Genomic DNA, 20,248 nt, shown 5'->3' with positions numbered 1-20,248 from the left:
CCGACTATATAAAGTATATATATTCTTGATCAGGGAGAAATTCTAAGACGATATAACGATGTCCGTCTGTCTGTCTGTTGTAATCACGCTACAGTCTTCAATAATGAAGCAATCGTGCTGAAATTTTGCACAAACTCGTCCTTTGTCTGCAGGCAGGTCAAGTTCGAAGATGGGCTATATCGGTCCAGGTTTTGATATAGTCCCCATATAAACCGACCTCCCGATTTGTGGTCTTGGGCTTATAGAAATGTAGTTTTTACCCAATTTGCCTGAAATTTGAAATCTAGAGGTATTTTATGACTATAAAGAGGTGTGCCAAAAATGGTGAGTATCGATCCATGTTTTGGTATAGCCCCCATATATACCGATCTCCCGATTTTACTTCTTGGGCTTATAGAAACCGCAGTTTTTATTCAATTTACATGAAATTTTGAAATCTAGAGGTATTGTAGGACCACAAATACGTGTGCCAAAAATTGTGAGTATCGGTCCATGTTTTGGTATGGTCCCCATATAAAACGACCTCCCGATTTGGGGTCTTAGGCTTATAGAAACCGTAGTTTTTATCCAATTTTTCTGAAATTGGAAATCTAGAGGTATTTTAGGACCATAAAGAGGTGTGCCGAAAATGGTGAGTATCGGCCCATATTTTGGTATAGCCCCCATATAAACCGATTTCCCGATTTTACTTTTTGGGCTTCTAGAATCCGAAGTTTTTATCCTATTTGCCTGAAATTGGAAATCTAGAGGTATTTTCGGGTCAATAAGAACGATCTCCCGATTTAACTCCTTTGGTTTCTAGAAACCGTAGTTTTTATCTGATTTGCCTGAAATTGTAAATATTCTGGTATTTTAGGCTCACAAAAACGTGTATCGGATTAAGTTTTTATCGGTCCATTTGGTAATGCCTCCATATAGACCGACTTCACTTCTAGAGGGTGTAGAAGGCGCACTGATCATTAAAATTCCTTGAAACTCAATGTAAAATTTCCAGATTTTACTTCTACAGATTTAAGATTTCAAATCAAGACGTTATTTTATAATTTTCTTGCACACTTACAAGAGATGTTAATGATTCCTCTAAAACTCAAACAAAAATTGTTCTTATAAATCCAGTATCTGATATAGTCCTCATAGGTGAAATCTTTAAATTTATCTTCGGGAAGTGTCCTCAAGTCCTCAAACCCTCCTGAAATTTCAAAGGAAACCCTAATATTTGGTTCATGGTGGTGGGTATTTAAGATTCGGCCCGGCCGAACTTAGTGCTGTATATACTTGTTTATTCTAAAATAGCAGTCCATTTCGTTTATACCAAACAATGTCCTTTTCTGACTCTATATTTTAAACAAGTATATACGGCAGTAAGTTCGGCCAGGCCGAATCTTATATACCCTCCACCATGGATTGCGTAGAAACTTCTACGAAAGACTGTCATCCACAAATTTCAACTCACTCGGATGAAATTTGCTCCTCCAAGAGGCTCCAAAACCAAATCGCCGGATCGGTTTCTATAAGGCCTATAAATGATTATGGACTGATATGGACCACTTTTGGCATGGTTGTTAAATATCATATACTACCACCACGTACCAAATTTCCACCAGATCGGATGAATTTTGCTTCTCCAAAAGGCACCGGAGGTCAAATCTGGCGATCGGTTTAGATGGGAGCTATATATAATTATGGACTGATAGGAACCAATTCCTGCATGGTTGTTGGATACCATATACTAACATCACGTACCAAATTTCAACCGAATGGGAAGAATTTTGCTCTTCCGGAGGTCAAATCTGGGGATCGGTTTATATGGGGCCTATATATAATTATGGACCGATATCGACCAATTTTTGCATGGGTGTTTGAGGCCATATATTAACATCACGTACCAAATTTCAACTGAATAAGATGAATTTTGGTCTTCCAAGACGCTCCGGAGGTCAAATCTGGTGATCGGTTTATATGGGGGCTATATATAATTATGGACCGATATGGACCAATTTTTGCATGGTTGTTAGAGACCATATACTAACATCATGTACCAAATTTCAGCCGGATCGGATGAAATTTGTTTCTCTTAGAGGCTCTGCAAGCCAAATCGGGGGATCGGTTTATATGGGGGCTATATATAATTATGGACCGATGTGGACCAATTTTTGCATGGTTGTTAGAGACCATATACCAACACCACCGAATTTCAGCCGGATCGGATGAAATTTGCTTCTCTTAGAGGCCCCGCAAGCCAAATCGGGGGATCGGTTTATATGGGGGCTACATATAATTATGGACCGATGTGAACCAATTTTTGCATGGTTGTTAGAGACCATATACTAGCACCATGTACCAAATTTCAGCCGGATCGGATGAAATTTGCTTCTCTTAGAGGCCTCGCAAATCAAATTTGGGGGTCCGTTTATATGGAGGCTATACGTAAAAGTGAACCGATATGTCCCATTTGCAATACCATCCGACCTACATCAATAACAACTACTTGTGCCAAGTTTCAAGTCGATAGCTTGTTTCGTTCGGAAGTTAGCGTGATTTCAACAGACGGACGGACGGACGGACATGCTCAGATCGACTCAGAATTTCACCACGACCCAGAATATATATACTTTATGGGGTCTTAGAACAATATTTCGATGTGTTACAAACGGAATGACAAAGTTAATATATGGGGGGTATATTAAATTATGGTGGAGGGTATAAAAACAGTGGAAAATTTCAAAGGGATCTTCATAAAAAACAACTCTATACTCTTTTTAGAGTTGGGACAGTGAAATGAAAAAAAGGAGGAAACAGTGAAAAATTAAACAGTAAAATTTATAAAAACAAAGTTTAGTTATTCTTTATTAATTAGTAGTCCAAGAGGAGTTGACGGATACTTTCAAAAATAAAAGCGCTAAAATTATTTTTCATTTTAGCGGTAAAACCAGAATAACATTATAACTTTTTTGGGCAAATTGTATTATAATTTGGTGGAATAAGTTGATTTTCTTTAAAATAAATTATTAAAGAAAAGTAACCGTGAAAACATTTTAGCGCGATAATGACAACTTTATTAAAAATTAAATTAAGTACAAAATTATAAAAATTCATATTTATTTGTATTTCTAAATAATAAATTTATGTGTTGGTTGTAAAACTATTGTTTAGAATTTAAATATAATGTGCTTTTGAATGGTTATCGTTAACTTTAGGATTCGATGGAAAAATACTTATATATATATATACTCGACTTCACGTTCTTCTTTTGTAAGAGTTTTTGAATTTCTTCGAACATTTCAAACTTTTATACCAAAAACGTTTTTTTGTTACAAAATTTTTATTTGTACAATAAAAAATAATATTTGATCCAAAAACTCAGTCCATTTCGTTTATATCAAGTACTGTTCTTTTCTGACTGTAAATCTTTAATAACCCAAATTTCGAAGCTTCATTATAAAAATTTAATATAGTAATGTGTAATGTCGAACACATTTTCGGAATTTTTGGTATATATATAAAAATATAAGTAAAAACAATTTCTTGGTGTTCGGTCCGAGCAGGGATTGAACCCACGACCCTCTTGAAGGCGGAAATGCTAACCATTGCTCCACGTGGCCAACAAATGTATGTTTCTGTTCTTTTCTGACTGTAAATCTTTAATAACCCAAATTTCGAAGCTTCATTATAAAAATTTAATATAGTAATGTGTAATGTCGAACACATTTTCGGAATTTTTGGTATATATATAAAAATATAAGTAAAAACAATTTCTTGGTGTTCGGTCGGAGCAGGGATTGAACCCACGACCCTCTTGAAGGCGGAAATGCTAACCATTGCTCCACGTGGCCAACAAATGTATGTTTCTGTTAAACAATGTTATGTTTGCATCGGCTCGTGGGCGCCGCAAACTATGCTATATAAATATAACTTATAATTATAATTGTCTATTGATGAAAATAACTGCTACGTAGCCCAGTGGATAGTGTGTGTGGTCCGCGGTTCGAATCCCCGTCCGGCAAAAGGTAAAATTAAAAAAAAATATATAAAATTGAATAATTCTTATTCTACAATGTTTGTATTACAAAAAAGGTGCTAAGAACTAAAAAACCTCGTGGAAGTGAGAACAATTTTAAGCACAATCTTCTTAGGGAGAAAATTCTTCTAAGCATATAATATTTTTAGGCTCAAAATGCTTCCAAACATATTATATGTTCACATAAAACAAAAATAATAATTTTTCGCCAATATCCAAAAATATATAGTTTTTGGGAAGACAACATTATTGAGTTTGGAAGGAAAAATACAAAATGTTTGGAACTTAGACTACCCAAACATATTATATTGTTTAGACCAATATGCTTTCAAACATATTATATATTGGAAGAAATCAAATATATAAATGTTTGGGCAATACCCAAAAATGTATATGCCTGAAGCATAATGTATTTGGGAGTATATGTTACAAAAGCGATTTTTTTGGTGTTGTTATTAAATTATGAATTTTTTTAAAAATGTGCATGAACTTTTTTATAAAATTAATGAAACTTTACTAATAAAAATACTGGTTTTCTCTTAGCGTGAGAGAGTCACAGCATAGAGTTATTCTCATATGTACACGGACGAAAAAGACTGTTTTTCATATGTTTGGGTTTAAAAATTATATGTTTGGAACTAAAATTTTTTAACTCAATATTTTTAAGTGCAAGCATATAATGTTCATAAGCTAGCATAACATGTTTTGGACATATATGTTAATATGTTAGAACATATTATGTTTGGGACATAAAATGTTTGTAAATATATTATGCTTGGATGCAAACATATATTAATTTAGAAATAGCCTATAAACATATATGTGTTTAAAAAGAGAGACCTAGAGAGTATGCTGCAAGTAAAATAATGGAAGTAACCAATTGGCGCCTTAAAAATATATATACACAAAAAAATTCTATTAATTTTTTTTCTACCAGTGTATGTCTGAGGTGAATCTTTATATGTTTTAACAGTACAAACAATATTTTGTTTGGGCCAATCCTGAAAACCAATCCAATCCTGAAGCAAAATGTGTTTGGGACATATGTTACAGAAGCGATTTTTTAAGGGTGTATCCAATACAAGGATATAATACGAGACAACAAAAACAAACATAACGTTTTTGAAGGCAACATGTGTCTTTGTGTTTGGTTTTTTTTCAGTTCAGTTTGCGTCGCCGTCATTATTCGAAAATTATTTACTGCTGGAAAAGGTTGACGAAACAAAATATTTTTTTTAATTGCGTAGAAGCGTTGGTGCTTATGTTTATAAGTATTATAAAATATTATAAAATTATGTTCTTTACTTGTTGGACCAATTATGCAATTATTGAGAATTAAGGAAAAAATCCAAAAGAAAAACAGAAAAGTTACATTTAATGCATAACGTTTTTAACGTAAAAGTTATATTCTTCAATGTCTAATTCTAAATGTATACTTCATTTAGAATATTAAAAACTTCGTTAATATTATGTACACTTTTGTGAACACTATTTATAAAATAAATGTATTATTTTTTTGTGTGTACACTGAAATAAGCATGCGCGGTACCAAAGATTTTGTCTTTACTTTCTACTAATTTTGGTATTGATTCCGAGCCAAAGAAGCGGAGAATACAAGTAAGGATACTTTTAAGACACAATTCTCTTTTAAATTTGGGGTTTGTATACTTGTTTCTAGGAAGCAAATTTTAATTTTTCGCTTTTTCAGCTTTTTTTCATATACTTCATATACTATCAAAGTCCTTTAAAAACGAGTTAACGACAACTTTATTTTCCCAATTAAGACTCGGCTTTCAGTAGAAATTATGCTATGTTTCAAGTTAAAAACGTCTTTAAAATAAAGTGTTAAAAACATGTCGTACATTTGAACGATTTTTGCTTTGTACACGGAAGAAAAAGACTGTTTTTCATATGTTTGGGTATAAACATTATATGTTTGGAACTCAAATTTTTAAACACAATATTTTTGAGTGCAAACATATAATGTTCATAAACTAGCATAATATGTTTGGGACATATATGTGGGATATGCTTGGATTCAAACATATATTAATTTAGAAATAGCCCATAAACATATATGTGTTCACAAAGAGAGACAAAGTGTATGCTGGAAGTAAAATAATGAAAGTAACCAATTGGCTGTTTTTCATATGTTTGGGTATAAACATTATATGTTTGGAACTCAAATTTTTAAACACAAAGAAAATTTCATTAAATATAGGAAAAATACTACGTGTGAATATAAACAAGTATAAATTTACATATTATGAGTAAACATATATATGTTGTGATATAAGACTTCGCCAAAAATTGTATATGCTTAAGTAAAATATTAAAATGAGTATTCGGAGAGAAAATTCATTCGGAACCAAGATAAAATATATTTGAAAAAAAGAGCATGAGTTTTGTTTATCATTTTCGCATTATCGGAACGTAGGACGAGAAAGTCAAAATATTTAAACGAAGGTAATTAAAGGGATCTTCATAAAAACTAACGAAAGGGCACTATACACTGAACAAAAAGCATGTCCGGTTCCAAAGATTGTGTCTCCACTTTAACAATTTTGGTATTGATTCCGAACCAAAGAAGCGGAGAATACAAGTAAGGATGCTTTTAAGACACAATTCTCTTTTAAATGGGGTTTTGTGTACTTGACTCTACGAAGCACATTTCAATTTTTCGATTTTCAGCTATTTTTCATATGCTATAAAATGTCCGTTAAAAACAAGACTTCCAGTAAAAATTATGCTATGTTTCAAGTAAAAATGTCTTTAAAATAAAGTATTGAAAAACATATCCTATTTTTTTAATGATTTTTGTCTTGTAGTCAAGATGCAAAAATGCAACAAATTTAAAGACAGTTTCATTAATTTTAAAGAAGTTTTCTGAATTATTAAAGTCAAGTTGACCTTAGTCCAAAAATTTGTTCTTTCATGTTATGATACCCATTTTTAAGTCAAATCACTTAATTATAACGACAACACGACTTCATTGAAAGTATCGACCTTTGAACATGGAAAAAACTTTATATTAGAGAAATGCGTCTTCTAAGCTAAGCAAAAGTTGTATTCTTATTTAAAGGACATGAACTCTTTGGCCTCACGACAATATTTTTTCAGTGCACTCTTTTTAGAGTTGTGAAAGTAAAATGAAAACAGGGCGAAACAGTGAAAAATTAAACAGTAAGATCTATAAAAACAAAGATTAGTTCCTCTTTATTAATGAGTAGTCCAAGAGGAGTTGACGGATTTTTTCGAAAATACAAGCGGGCATTGAGTTCGAGTTTTGCCGCTAAAATTATTTCTCATTTTAGCGGCAAAACCAGAATAACATTACAACTTTTTCCGGTAAATTGTATTATAACATGGTGGGGAAAGATCCAAAGCAACAATTGAATACGTTTATTTTCTTTAAATGAAATTATTAAAGAAAAGTAAAAGGGTAAACATGGCCATTTTAACGCGATAATACCAATTTATACCGGCCTTAAGAATTAAATTAAGTACAAAATTATTCGTTAATAAAAATTCATATTTATTTGTATATCTAAATTAATGGTGTTACATGCTAGCAAACAATTGTTCACACCAAAATAAATTTATGTGCTGTTGTAAAATTACTGTTTATAATTTAAATTTAATGTGCTTTTGAATCGATCGTTAACCTTATGATTCGATGGAAAAATATATTTATATACTCGAATTCACGTTCTTCTTTTGTAAGAGTTTTTGAATTTCTTCGAAAATTTTAAACTTGTATACAAAAACCTTTATTTGTTACACAATTTTTATTGTTGCAATAAAAAAATAATATTTGATTTGAACTCAGTCCATTTCGTTTATATCAAGCATTTTTCTTTTGTGGCTTTAAGTCTTTTATAAAACACACTTTACAAATTCCTAGTAAAAATTTAATATAATAGTACACCCTCAAAAAAATCGCTTCTTTAACATATGTTCCAAACATATTTTGCAGGAAGCACATATATTATTTGAAATATGCCGAAACATTAATATGTTTGTTTTATGTGAACATATTATATGTTTGGAAGCATTTTGAGCCCAAAAATATTATATGCTTGGAAGAATTTTTCCCGAAGACGATTGTGCTCATTCCCTAACATACTCGTTATTTTAATTCTTGGCACCTTTTTCTGTAATACAAATAATGTTGAAGAAATTATTCACTTTTTTATTTTTTTTTTTAATTTTACCTTTCGCCTGCACGGAGAATCGAACCGAGTACCATACAGTTTGTAAGCCAACACACTATCCACTGGGCTACGTAGCTGTCATGGTCACCAGCAGATAATTATCGTTATAAGTTACATTTATATAGCATAGTTTGCAGCGCCCACGAGCCCATGCAAACATAACATTATTTAACAGAAACATACATTTGTTTGCCACGTGGAGCAGTGGTTAGCATGTCTGCCTTGCATGCAAAGGGTCGTGGGTTCAATCCCTGCTCCGACCGAACACTTTTTTTAATTTACACATTTATATTTATACTATATTAAATTTTTATAATGAAACTTCGAAATGTGGGTTATTAAAGATTTATAGTCATTAACAGTGTTTGATATAAACGAAATTGACTGATTTTTGGATAAAATATTATTTTTTTGTTGCAAAAATAACAATTTTGTAACAAAAAACTGTTTTTGGTACAAAACTTTAAAATTTGAAAGGAATTAAAAAACTAACAAAAGAAGAACGTGGAGTCGGGTATAAACATACATAAATAATTTTATAATATAAACATAAATTTATTTAGGCGTGACCAGTTTTTTACTAGCATTTAACACCATCGCTCTAAAATGCATTTTATTTTTCTTTAATAATTCATTTTAAAGAAAATAAACTTTTTAAATTGTTTTAGCTGCAAAACTAGAACTTAATACCCGCTTTTATATTTGAAGGTGTCCGTCAACTCCTCTTGGACTACTTATTAATAAAGAGGATCTAAACTTTGTTTTTATACATTTTACTGTGTAATTTTTCACTATTTCCTCCTTATTTCATTTTACTGTCGCAACTCTAAAAAGAGAATAGTGCCCTTTCGTTATTTTTATGAAGACCCCTGATTTCTTTTAAAGAACCAAGAAAACAATTGTGCCCATAATGCCAAAATGATAAACAAAACACATGTCCACACATACATATTCTCTTGGTTCCGAATGTCCATTCTCTTTATTCAAATTAAATAATATTTAAGCATATCAAATTTTTGGCCTTATCATAAAACAGTTTTCCGAAACAACATACCAGCGGCTTCACAGAAATTGTTCTCTTTTGATTCCTTCGCTGTGTTATATTGATATCTTTCGTCAACTCTCCCGGTTTCCATTTCTTTCTCTTACTCTCTCTGTCGCTTTGGATAAAATATCACAACATATGTATGTTTAGTCGAAATTTGTAAATTTATATATGTCTGCATTCACACATATGATTTTTATGAAACATTTATGCCCCAAACATAATATATTCTAACATATTAACATAGATGTCCCAAACATTTAGTGTTAGTTTAGGAACATTATATGTTTGCACTTAAATATATTGTGTTTTAAAATTGTGCCCGAAACACACTTTGTTTATATCGGAACATATGAAAAACATATTTTTCTAAGAGTGTATGTAATGCTGAACACCTTTTCGGGAACTTCCGAACGAATCTGGAATATATGTTAAAAAATATATTTAAAAAAATGGTGTTGGTCGTAGCAGGGATCGAACCCAGGACCCCTGTCACGCAAGGCGGACGACCAACCACTGCTCCACGCTGCCAACAAATGTATGTTTAACAATGTTATGTTGTTAAACAATGTTATGTTTGCTTCGGCTCGTGGGCGCCGCAAGCTATGCTATATAAATATAACTTATAACGATAATTATCTCTTGATGACCTTAACAGCTACGTAGCCCAGTGGTTAGTGTACTGGCTTACAAACTGTGTGGTCCGCTGTTCGAATCCCCGTCCGGCAAAAGGTAAAATTGAAAAAAAAAAAATTATAAAATTTAATAATTTCTTCTACAATGTTTGTATTACAGAAAAAGGTGCTAAGAACTAAAAAAACAAGAACAAAAAAAGCATGGAAGTGAAAAAAATGTGAGGCAATATACAATTAGGCAGAAAAAAAAATTTGAGCACAATATTCTTTGGGAGAAAATTCTTCTCAGCATATAATATTTTTGGGACCAAAATGCCTCCAAACATATTATATGTTCACATAATAACATATAGTTTTTTGGAAGACAACATTATTGAATTTGGATGGAAAAATACAAAATGTTTGGAACTTAGACTACCCAAACATATTATATTGTTTAGGCCAATATGCTTTCAAACATATTATATATTGGAAGAAATCAAACATATAAATGTTTGGGCAATACCCAAAAATTTATATGCTTGAAGCAAAATATGTTTGGGAGTATATGTTACAGAAGCGATTTTTTTGAGGGTGTAGTCAAGATGCAAAAAGACAACAAATTGAAAGACAATTTCATTAAATTTAAAGAATTTTTCTGAATTATTAAAGTCAAGTTGACCTTTGCCCAAACATTTTTTCTTTCATGTTTAAATTTTCCTGGTTTTAACAACGTATTGTGGAAATTTCAAAATATGGAGTACAATTTAGTTCAATTTTCGCGCGAGGTAGTTAATTTATACTATTACGCCAAAAAAAAAGTAGTGAAAATGTTCATTTTGGATCCGGAAGGGGTCCGAAATTGGCACAGAAACGATGAATTTAACATGGGCTTATCATAGGACGGAGTTTCACCATTTCAACAGCCGTTGCACTGTATTTGCTTCATTTCTTAAGGTGTGATCCTAGTGTTTTGGATGTGAATTAAAAAAATATGATATTTTTCCAAATGAATATTTTTAATAACTTTTAATTTTAGTGCATTCTAACGCTTGTCTAAAACGTTTGACTTCAAATATTTGCAAATTTTCCAGAAAGGATTTGACATTTTTTTCGACAAAATTTTAATAAAAAGTACCTATTTGAAACAAAAAAAGTTAAAAATTCCCATTAAAAATATGAAAAAGCGAGTTATAAAAAATCAATTAAAAGAACTTGTTTGCTGGGATCAGATCCCAAAAAAGGTCTGTATGGGGGATAATCAAATAATAGACCTACACGCTCACAAAAAATCGCTTCTGTAACATATACTCCCAAACATATTTTGCTTCAAGCATATACATTTTTGGGTATTGCCCAAACATTTATATGTTTGATCTCTTCCAATATATAATATGTTTGAAAGCATATTGGTCTAAACAATATATGTTTGGGTAGTCTAAGTTCCAAACATTTTGTATTTTTGCATCCAAATTCAATAATGTTGTCTTCCAAAAAACAATATGTTATTATGTGAACATATAATATGTTTGGAAGCATTTTGCACCCAAAAATATTATATGCTTAAAAAAAATTCTCCCAAACAATATTGTGCTCAAAATTTTATTTATTTATTTATATATTTACAATCATAATGAATTATGAAAATAAACAGGTAATATAGGTGCTAACAACATAGGTTTTCGACCTGAATGCTCAAAATTTTGTTTCTGCCTAATTGTATATTCCCCCACATCTTTCTCACTTCCACGAGATTTTTAGTTCTTAGCACCTTTTTCTGTAATACAAACATTGTAGAAGAAATTATTCAATTTTATGATTTTTATTTTATTTTAATTTTACCTTTTGCCGGACGGGGATTCGAACAGCGGACCACACAGTTTGTAAGGATCAAAGAAGTAGCTGAGGTGATCATTTTATGTCCCAAACATAATATGTTCTAACATATTAACATATATGTCCCAAACATGTTATGCTAGTTTATGAACATTATATGCTTGCACTCAAAAATATTGTGTCAAACATATGAAAAACAGTCTTTTTCATCCGTGTAGGTAAAAGACACTTAATTCTGAATTCTAGACAAATCGGATAACAATTGTGATTTCTAGATGCCCAAAAAGATGGGTCCACAAACAATGATCCAATATAAACCACATAAATGATGTGAATTTATTTGCGGATCTAGATACTGAAGAAGAAAAATTGTGCGATCAATGTATATGATATGATATAATAACCCCTGACAAAAGATCTGTTTACCACATTGAAAAACGCATGTCCAGTTGCAATAATGTATATCTTTACTCTAATGATTTTGGTATTGATTCCACAATTCTCTTTTAAATTTGAGTTTTGCGACTTGATACTAGGAAACAAAATTTAATTCATTCTTTTTTTTCGGATTTTTTCATCATCATTTGCTATCAAAGTTCTCCAAAAACTTCTCGACTTCAAGATGAAATTATGCTGAGCTTAAAGTAAAAACGACTTCCAAACAAAGTTTTGAAAAACGTCTCCTATTTTTAAACGCTGTTTTGCTTTGTAGTCAAGATACAAAAGTCAACAAATTTAAAGACGATTTCATTAATTTTGAAGATTTTTTTTGATTATTAAATCCAATTTGACCTTAGTCAAACAAAATTTCTTTTCAATGAAAGATACCTATTTTTAAGTCACTTAACTATTAGACCAAAACGACTTCAGTAAACGAAATCGTTTCCCACTTCCTTTTCGCTGTAAGAAAGTTTTTTATATACTTTTTACGATAAACGTTAAAATCATACGAAAACAATTTAATAATAGCTAACTCATAAACATTTTTTCCTGTGTGGCTGTCTTGAAACAAAAAGATTTTATTTACAGCAATTACCGTGGTGCAATGGTTAGCATGCCCGCCTTGCATACACAAGGTCGTGGGTTAGATTCCTGCTTCGACCAAAAAATTTTTCAGCGGTGGATTATCCAACCTCAGTAATGCTGGTGACATTTCTGAGTGTTTCAAAGCTTCTCTAAGTGGTTTGGACTCGGCTATTAAAAGGAGGTTCCTTGTCATTGAGCTTAAGAGTCACCACTGTGGTGTTACAATGGACTGAATAGTCTAAGTGAGCCTGATACATCGGGCTGCCACCTAGCCTAACCTACAGCAATTATAAAATTTTTGTAACATACAACATTTTTTGTAGAAATTTTATAACAAACCAAATGTTTTGCTGGCACTCTTCGTAGATATACAAAAAACCGTAACAGAAGAACAAAATCTCCGATATCTGTTTTCCAAACGTTTTATTTTGTTTTGCGGTTAGGAGATATATCAGTTTGCAGGCGAAACTTTAATTTCAGGATGATAGTTCCATTGAGTTCAACAGATCACTAGATCTCCATAAAATTTTGCCCCATTTGCATCCGACCATAAATTATAGAAATGGGGTTGCATCCAGTATTTGTTGAGTGAAGAAAACAGCACGATGACATGCAAAATAGTTTAACCTGCCATTATTTTCGTGCCTCTGATTATCTTCGAAGCTCAGCCCCTTTCACATGCATTATTAAATTTACGGTTGTTCTCCTATGCCAAACGATCCAGTTAATATCTGCTCCCTTCGAATGATGGCAAATGCTAGTCACACAAATTTATTTCCATCAAGAACGGTACCAGGGTTTAATTCTTAACTCCATGCATTTAACTAAGATTTTTTCATTATTTCTTAATGGGAAGCGAAGTGCATGCCACTCGAATACCCATTGAAAATGAGTTTCTTGACACTCACTGCCACAAATACAGGTCGCATTTTAATATGCGAAAATGTTTCCATTTGGCAAATAACTTTTGCATGTAGCTTTAGGAGCATCATGTCTTCTATCAGTTAGACGTTGGTGAATTTGCAACCAATATCTAATTAGACAGGAACATGTAATGGGCTTCCTTCCATTTTATTCCCATCACTTGTATGCAGTGGAAATCTAATGCCAGTTTCTCTTCTCCATATTTACAGGGTGGCTTCCGCCTGCAATTGCTGGATGAATTGGGAAGGCCCATGCTAGACTTGACACCACAAATTGATGGTTTCGACTATGTGAAGAGTAGTGTTACGTAAGTAGCTTTATTGAATAATTGGGAGATATTTTACTAGTGTTGTTTATCAATTGTAGGGCTCAAAGCTACCCGGTGACTTTGCCTGCCGATGAGGAATGCAGCAATTGTACAATTCGTTTACTTCGTCAAGCGGACGAATGGTCGACGGATTATTTGTTTTGGTCATGTGCCGATGTTGATATTACCACACGCAAGGAGTTCAAGGAAACCTGTTCGGGCAATGGCAAATACTTCCCTTCACGTTGTAAATGTGAGAAGAATTACTATGGTCCCCAGTGTCAGTACAAGGATGAATGTTCGAGCAATACAGACTGCGGTATCCAAGGAAAATGTATCGATTTGGAAGGTTCTGTATTGCCCCGTAAGCAGTGCTTCTGTAATTTCGGTTGGTTTGGTTCAGGCTGTAATAAAAGGTCGCCATACAAGACTACTGAATTGGATTTGTCAGCTTACTCCATGAAAGAAATGTCTCCCGACTACAAAGCATACTGGCGAATTTTGGCGGAGCAAAAGGAAATTGAAGTGGTATTAAAAGTGAACAGTACAACATGGATAGGCTTTGGCTGGAGGCCCCGTGGAATGACCAAAGACTGCAAGAATTTCCCTTTGCTAAAGGACATAGGAGATTTAACCACAAATTTACAATACACAGTACCTAACAGCGAACCTGAACCGAAATCTGAACCAGAGCCATCTTCCGAACCTGAGCCGAAATCGGAACCTGAACCTTCATCGGAGCCTGAACCTAAATCAGAGCCTGAGCCATCTTCTGAGCCTGAGCCATCTTCAGAGCCCGAGCCTAAATCTGAACCCGAACCCAAGTCTGAGCCAGAGCCTTCAGCGGAACCCGAGCCTAAATCGGAGCCCGAACCCAAATCAGAACCTGAACCACAATCAGAGCCTGAGCCCAAGTCCGAGCCAACATCTGCCAGCAAAACTAAACGTCTTGCCGATATTGATGAAGCCGTTCCCCTGGAAACAGGATTCACATATCGTGTTAGTTCCTCCGTAGGTAGTCGACGACGTCGTGAAGTTTCAGGTAAGTAACAACAATTTTAAGGTTATGGTAAATATAAAGTCTGGGTTATACTGTTCTCTTGCACTGCACTGTATTCTTCAAACTGCACTGAACTCACATAGGCAAATGCTTTCAATAATTCTAAACAAATATTAAACAGATACACAACAAGAGCCACAGTCACAACCCGAACCCACATCTGAACCTGAACCTAAATCAGAACCGGAACCCAGTTCTGAACCCGAACCCAAATCAGAGCCCGAACCAACATCTGAACCTGAGCCAAAATCTGAGCCCGAGCCCACATCAGAACCTGAGCCAAAATCAGAACCTGAACCCACCTCAGAGCCCGAGCCAAAATCTGAACCGGAGCCTTCGTCTGAACCCGAGCCCAAAGCAAACACTGAATTTACATCGGAAAATAGACCAAAACCCAAGCCATTTTCTAAGCCCGAACCAGAACCCTCTGCGGAACCGGAGCCTACATCTGAGCCTGAACCAAAATCTGAGCCTGAGCCCAAATCTGAACCCGAACCCAAATCTGAACCAGAGCCTACACCCACTAAAAAAGTTGTTGCACCAAAAGCTAAAAATCCAGGTATTCTTAACACCCACACCACTAACAGAAGACATTACAAGTATCTTGACCCACGAAAAGATTTCCACTAACATTATCTCATTACACCCATATAAAATCACTCAGCAACGTATCTTTTCATAATCTTCATATTTCGCAAGTTTATAGCGCTTTTTAATTCTAAGCAATTTCCTTTAATACCTTCCACAGATGCGAAACTGAATCCTTATACACCACGCCACGATTTCAATCCCATGGATTGCACAGATATTGTGGTAGGTTCAGCACGCGGCATGGCTAGTCGTGTGGGTGACTATTATAGCAGAGATAGATCTACCCCACGGCTGGACGAAATCTTCGGAGGAAAACAAGATTTAACTCTTGGTACAGGTTACGAAAAGGATGGAGTCACTACCATCATTTTCCGCAAGAAACTTACGGCCACTGAGCCCACCGATCACTCTCTAACCGATGATCTCACCGAAGTCATTTGGGCCAAGGGTCAAATAACAGATTTCTATCGTCCGGATGAACTTAAATACCATGGTTATCAAATGCAACGTGGAGTTGCTCAAATCAATTTCTATGGTAAGAAGGTTTCCTCATGGCAACTGCGTAATGTTAAAACGTTTGATTTTTATTTCAGAAAAAGAAAAGTCCAAAGCTGGCAAAGGAGGCGATGCTTCGACAAATGTATTGGATAACGACTGCATGGGCCACTGGAAGTATCCATCAAATTGTTCACCACAAAATCATACCTGTGAATACTACGCCTCTTGGGAAACTATTGGACGTGGGGATGAAATGCGCTGGCACATTGAGACTTCTAACACAGAGACTTGGACTGGTATTGGATTCAGCAATGATGAGAAAATGTCTCAGACAGATGCTATTATTGGTTGGGTGGACCGCAATGGTCGCCCCTTCTTAATGGACACGTGGATTAATGGTTACTCATCGCCAAAGTTAGATGATCGTCAAGACCTCTACAGTGCTGAAGGTCGCATTGAGAAGGGTGTTACTATTTTGGAATTTACTCGGAAACGTGTCAGCAATGATCCACAGGCAAGTCAAAAGTTACACATTGCAACACAAAAATTCCAAACAATAAATCATTTATCCCAACCTAAGGTACTCGATGAAAGGAGAAGAGTAATTTCTGGATTTTGCAAGATTGTTTGCCGTTAATTTCTTAGTTTTGTCGTCAAATTCGATTTTGAGCACTTGTTTGCAATTTTCGCATTGTCATAGCTCGCCAAATGCTTTTATTTGCAGTCTACAGCAAAATTATAGCTCTCTACTCGGCCAACAAAAATGCTGAATATATTAAGTCGGAAAAATTTCAAAATACTACTTTTTCCACCGATTATTTTCGATTATAGCTCTTGAACTATTGAACATTTTACCAAACAAATCGGGGATAATAGTTCAATAGCTGTAGTCAAAAACGAAAAAAATCGGTGAAAAAGTGGTAATTTTTTCGATATTATTGGTCTTTTGAGCATGAAGATGAAAATTTTCCAAATGTGCAGCAAATGTGGTATACCCATTTGTTTTTCGATAGCCAATTTTTTGTTTTTGTCCGACGAGGCTAAGATTTTACCACATTCATTTACGCAAGTATGAGCGAAAAATAAGAAACCCATAATTTCAGATATATTTGCGAATTTATTAAAAAAAAAACTCATTAAGCACGAATTCATAAAATGTGTTAATAAATTGAAAATATACCTTCACCACAACGAAAAGATTAAGAACCACCCAAAAAACCATTCGAGCACAGGTAAATGTGATTTTTTTCAACTGGCACAAATAAAGAGTTGCAAAAATCAAACTGATCTTTGGCGACAAAACTATAGAGGCTCACAAAAAACGAACGGCTACCAATCTAGCAAAATCCACACACAAAAAAATAACTGCAAATAAATATTAACAACTTTATTTGTATGTAAAATCTGCTGATGCTCAACAAATTTGTCTATTGAATATGAGGCATTTGTTGTTGAAATGTGTTTGTAGATGCTTGACAGAGGAAATAATAGAAATATTCTGAATTTTCAACAAATTCTTTTATTGCGAAAATAGTTGATTGCTATCGATATGAAAACAAAAACAAAAATACAAGACTGGTTACGCGCACATCGCTGAGAGCATGTACGAAAGCTAAAAGAACAGTGCTGCCGCTAGTGAAAAATTGAGTGAAGTAGATTTTGGAAAAAAGTGGAGTAGATTGAATAAAATTGAAGTAGCATACATTTTTGAAAACAAAACAATAGAATTCATTTTATTATACCCTCCACCATAGGATGGGGGTATATTAACTTTGTCGAAATATTGCTGTAAGACCCCATAAAGTATATTCTGGGTCGTGGTGAAATTCTGAGTCGATCTGAGCATGTCCGTCCGTCCGTCTGTTGAAATCACGCTAACTTCCGAACGAAAGAAGCTATCGACTTGAAACTTGGCACAAGTATTTGTTATTGATGTAGGTCGGATAGCCCCCATATAAACGGAACAAATTTGGCTTGCGGAGCCTCTAAGAGAACCAAATTTCATCCGATCCGGCTGAAATTTGGTACATGGTGTAAGTATATGGTCTCTAAAAACTATGCAAAAATTGGTCCACATCGGTTAATAATTCAATGATTAAAACCGCTATGTTCATCGTAATTAAAGGAATAGGAAAAACAATTAGGTAATATGGGGAAACATTTTAAAATTTGAAGCAGAACAAAAAGTGAAGCAGATTTTTGGAAGAAGGAGTGACGAAGTAAATTTTGTGAAAATGAAGCAAAATACTTCGATTGAAGTAGTAGCGGCAGCACTGTAAAAGAAGTATGCGAAGAATACCGTTAGAACAAAATGAGTATGAGCACATGCACGTGTATGATAGCAAGCAAAGAGCTCATTCATCAGAGAATACAGAAAAGCATTTATAAATGTCTGTGAAAAATTTATATTTTTCAATTTGGTAGTTTCTTAAATGTGTTTGTTGTGACATATGAGATAATTAATAAAACCATATTAATATCGGGATTAGAGTTATTACAATTCTAATTAACTAGAATATATATCAAAATGCTTGCTAGACCCTGGACTACTCAAATTTAAAATCGTCATACATTTACAAAACTGAGTATAGGATTTTCGACACAAAAATGTTACATGTTCCCCGTCCAAAAATACCATTTTGGTCTGTGTGTACTTAACAAAATATCTCCAAAATTGTTCCGGCAATTTTGCAATTTTGGTGCAATAATTCTGTCAATTTCAATTTAATTTTTTGTCAATACACCAATAGATTTGTCATTGATAGACTCCAACAAACCACATACAGATTTTTTCGTTCAAACTCAAAAATATTTGTTGAGGATTAAACGTAACGTTCAACAACAAATATTTTGTACTGTTGGAAGCTCAACAAATTACTTACAAATTATGTTATTGCGAACACAAATTATTTGTTGCCTTCTGATGGTAACGATTACTAACAACTTTTTTGTAATAATTGTTATTAAAAGTACAAATTAGTTTGTTGCAGGAAAATTAACAAATTCTGTTATTGGTTTTCCAACAAAAGTTATTGGTTCTCAATCTTATTTTTATCTGTGCAGAAATTACTTTTCTCCTCTCATCGGATAAATGTTTTGTTGTTATCGATAATGGAGTCGTAAATTGTTCTTTCGACTAATCGACTTTTTATTACAAAAAAGTCGAAACAATCGATTTCGACTAAACCAAAGCGAAAACTAGAACTTTTACAAAAAGTTGACTTTTGCAAAATAGGAAAAGTCAACTTTTTAAATTTTTAAAAATCAAAAAGTCGACTTTAGAGAATATTTAAAAAATTAAATTTTGCTTGTCATTAGAATCCCTAGCTTTAACTAACGTTATATCCTTGTTGTCTTCCAGGATCTTTCTTTCAGCGATGATCACTGTTTGTACCTGTTTTTCCCGGTCTTGGGTGGTGCTTTCAATGCAGTCAATAAGAAAATACGCAAACATGAAAGTATTCCACCAGTTTCACCAACACGAGTTTGCATCAAATCATGCGGAAGAGGTAAGTGACCACCTCGATCGTTTAAGAAGGGTTATTGATCTTTTCTTTTTGCCCCTTACAGAACTATTGGCCACAAACAATGCTCCCACAACACCTGAACCCAATCGTTTGGTTTATGCGGTTGGTGTTAAACTCATGAATTTGGCCGAATCGTTTGAAGCTCCCGCACCGGGCTCCGTAGAATTCAACAATCTGGCAGCCACGATATCAGATTCGTTCAATGGAGTACTCAATAATATTCCTGGCTATTATAAAACGGACATTTTAGGTTTTGAAAAGTGAGTGCAAAATGAAAGTTGGGATGAATTTAGATTATAACTCTCAATATTTTGCAGGGATGGAGCCACATCAATGATAGCCAAATTGCAGGCCATGTTCGATAAGGATGACTATGAAAAGGGCTATGCTATTGCAACCAACAATGTCCAGACGGAAGATGACATGAAAAATGGAGAACTTATAAAAATGGCCATAATGGATACAATTGCTTCCGGCAAAGTTGGATCACTAACAGTCGATCCACAATTTTTGGATTTCCAAGCTTTGGAATGTAAGTTCGATATTTATAAAATTTTTGAATTTTTATTGAGATTTGTTTTTTTTATA

At 33.8% G+C, this 20,248-nt stretch overlaps 1 protein-coding gene across 3 annotated transcripts in view; it reads left to right on the top strand.

The window, feature by feature from the left end:
• nahoda (DOMON-like domain-containing protein nahoda) overlaps positions 1–20,248 on the top strand; it is a 167,747-nt gene that overhangs the window by 134,501 nt on the left and 12,998 nt on the right. For all 3 annotated transcript variants that reach the window (XM_075309393.1, XM_075309392.1, XM_075309394.1), the window contains exons 5-12: positions 13,887–13,984; positions 14,044–15,026; positions 15,166–15,603; positions 15,793–16,170; positions 16,229–16,647; positions 19,495–19,642; positions 19,704–19,920; positions 19,978–20,192. In XM_075309393.1, the coding sequence (XP_075165508.1) occupies positions 13,887–13,984; positions 14,044–15,026; positions 15,166–15,603; positions 15,793–16,170; positions 16,229–16,647; positions 19,495–19,642; positions 19,704–19,920; positions 19,978–20,192 (2,896 nt within the window). The remainder of the gene's footprint in view (positions 1–13,886; positions 13,985–14,043; positions 15,027–15,165; positions 15,604–15,792; positions 16,171–16,228; positions 16,648–19,494; positions 19,643–19,703; positions 19,921–19,977; positions 20,193–20,248) is intronic.

This window comes from Haematobia irritans, chromosome 5 (genome assembly GCF_050003625.1).
Source record: "Haematobia irritans isolate KBUSLIRL chromosome 5, ASM5000362v1, whole genome shotgun sequence".
In the NCBI taxonomy this organism is placed as follows: Eukaryota; Metazoa; Arthropoda; class Insecta; order Diptera; family Muscidae; genus Haematobia; species Haematobia irritans.
Note: the sequence above shows the minus strand (reverse complement) of the source record. Positions and strands in the feature narration are given on the sequence as shown.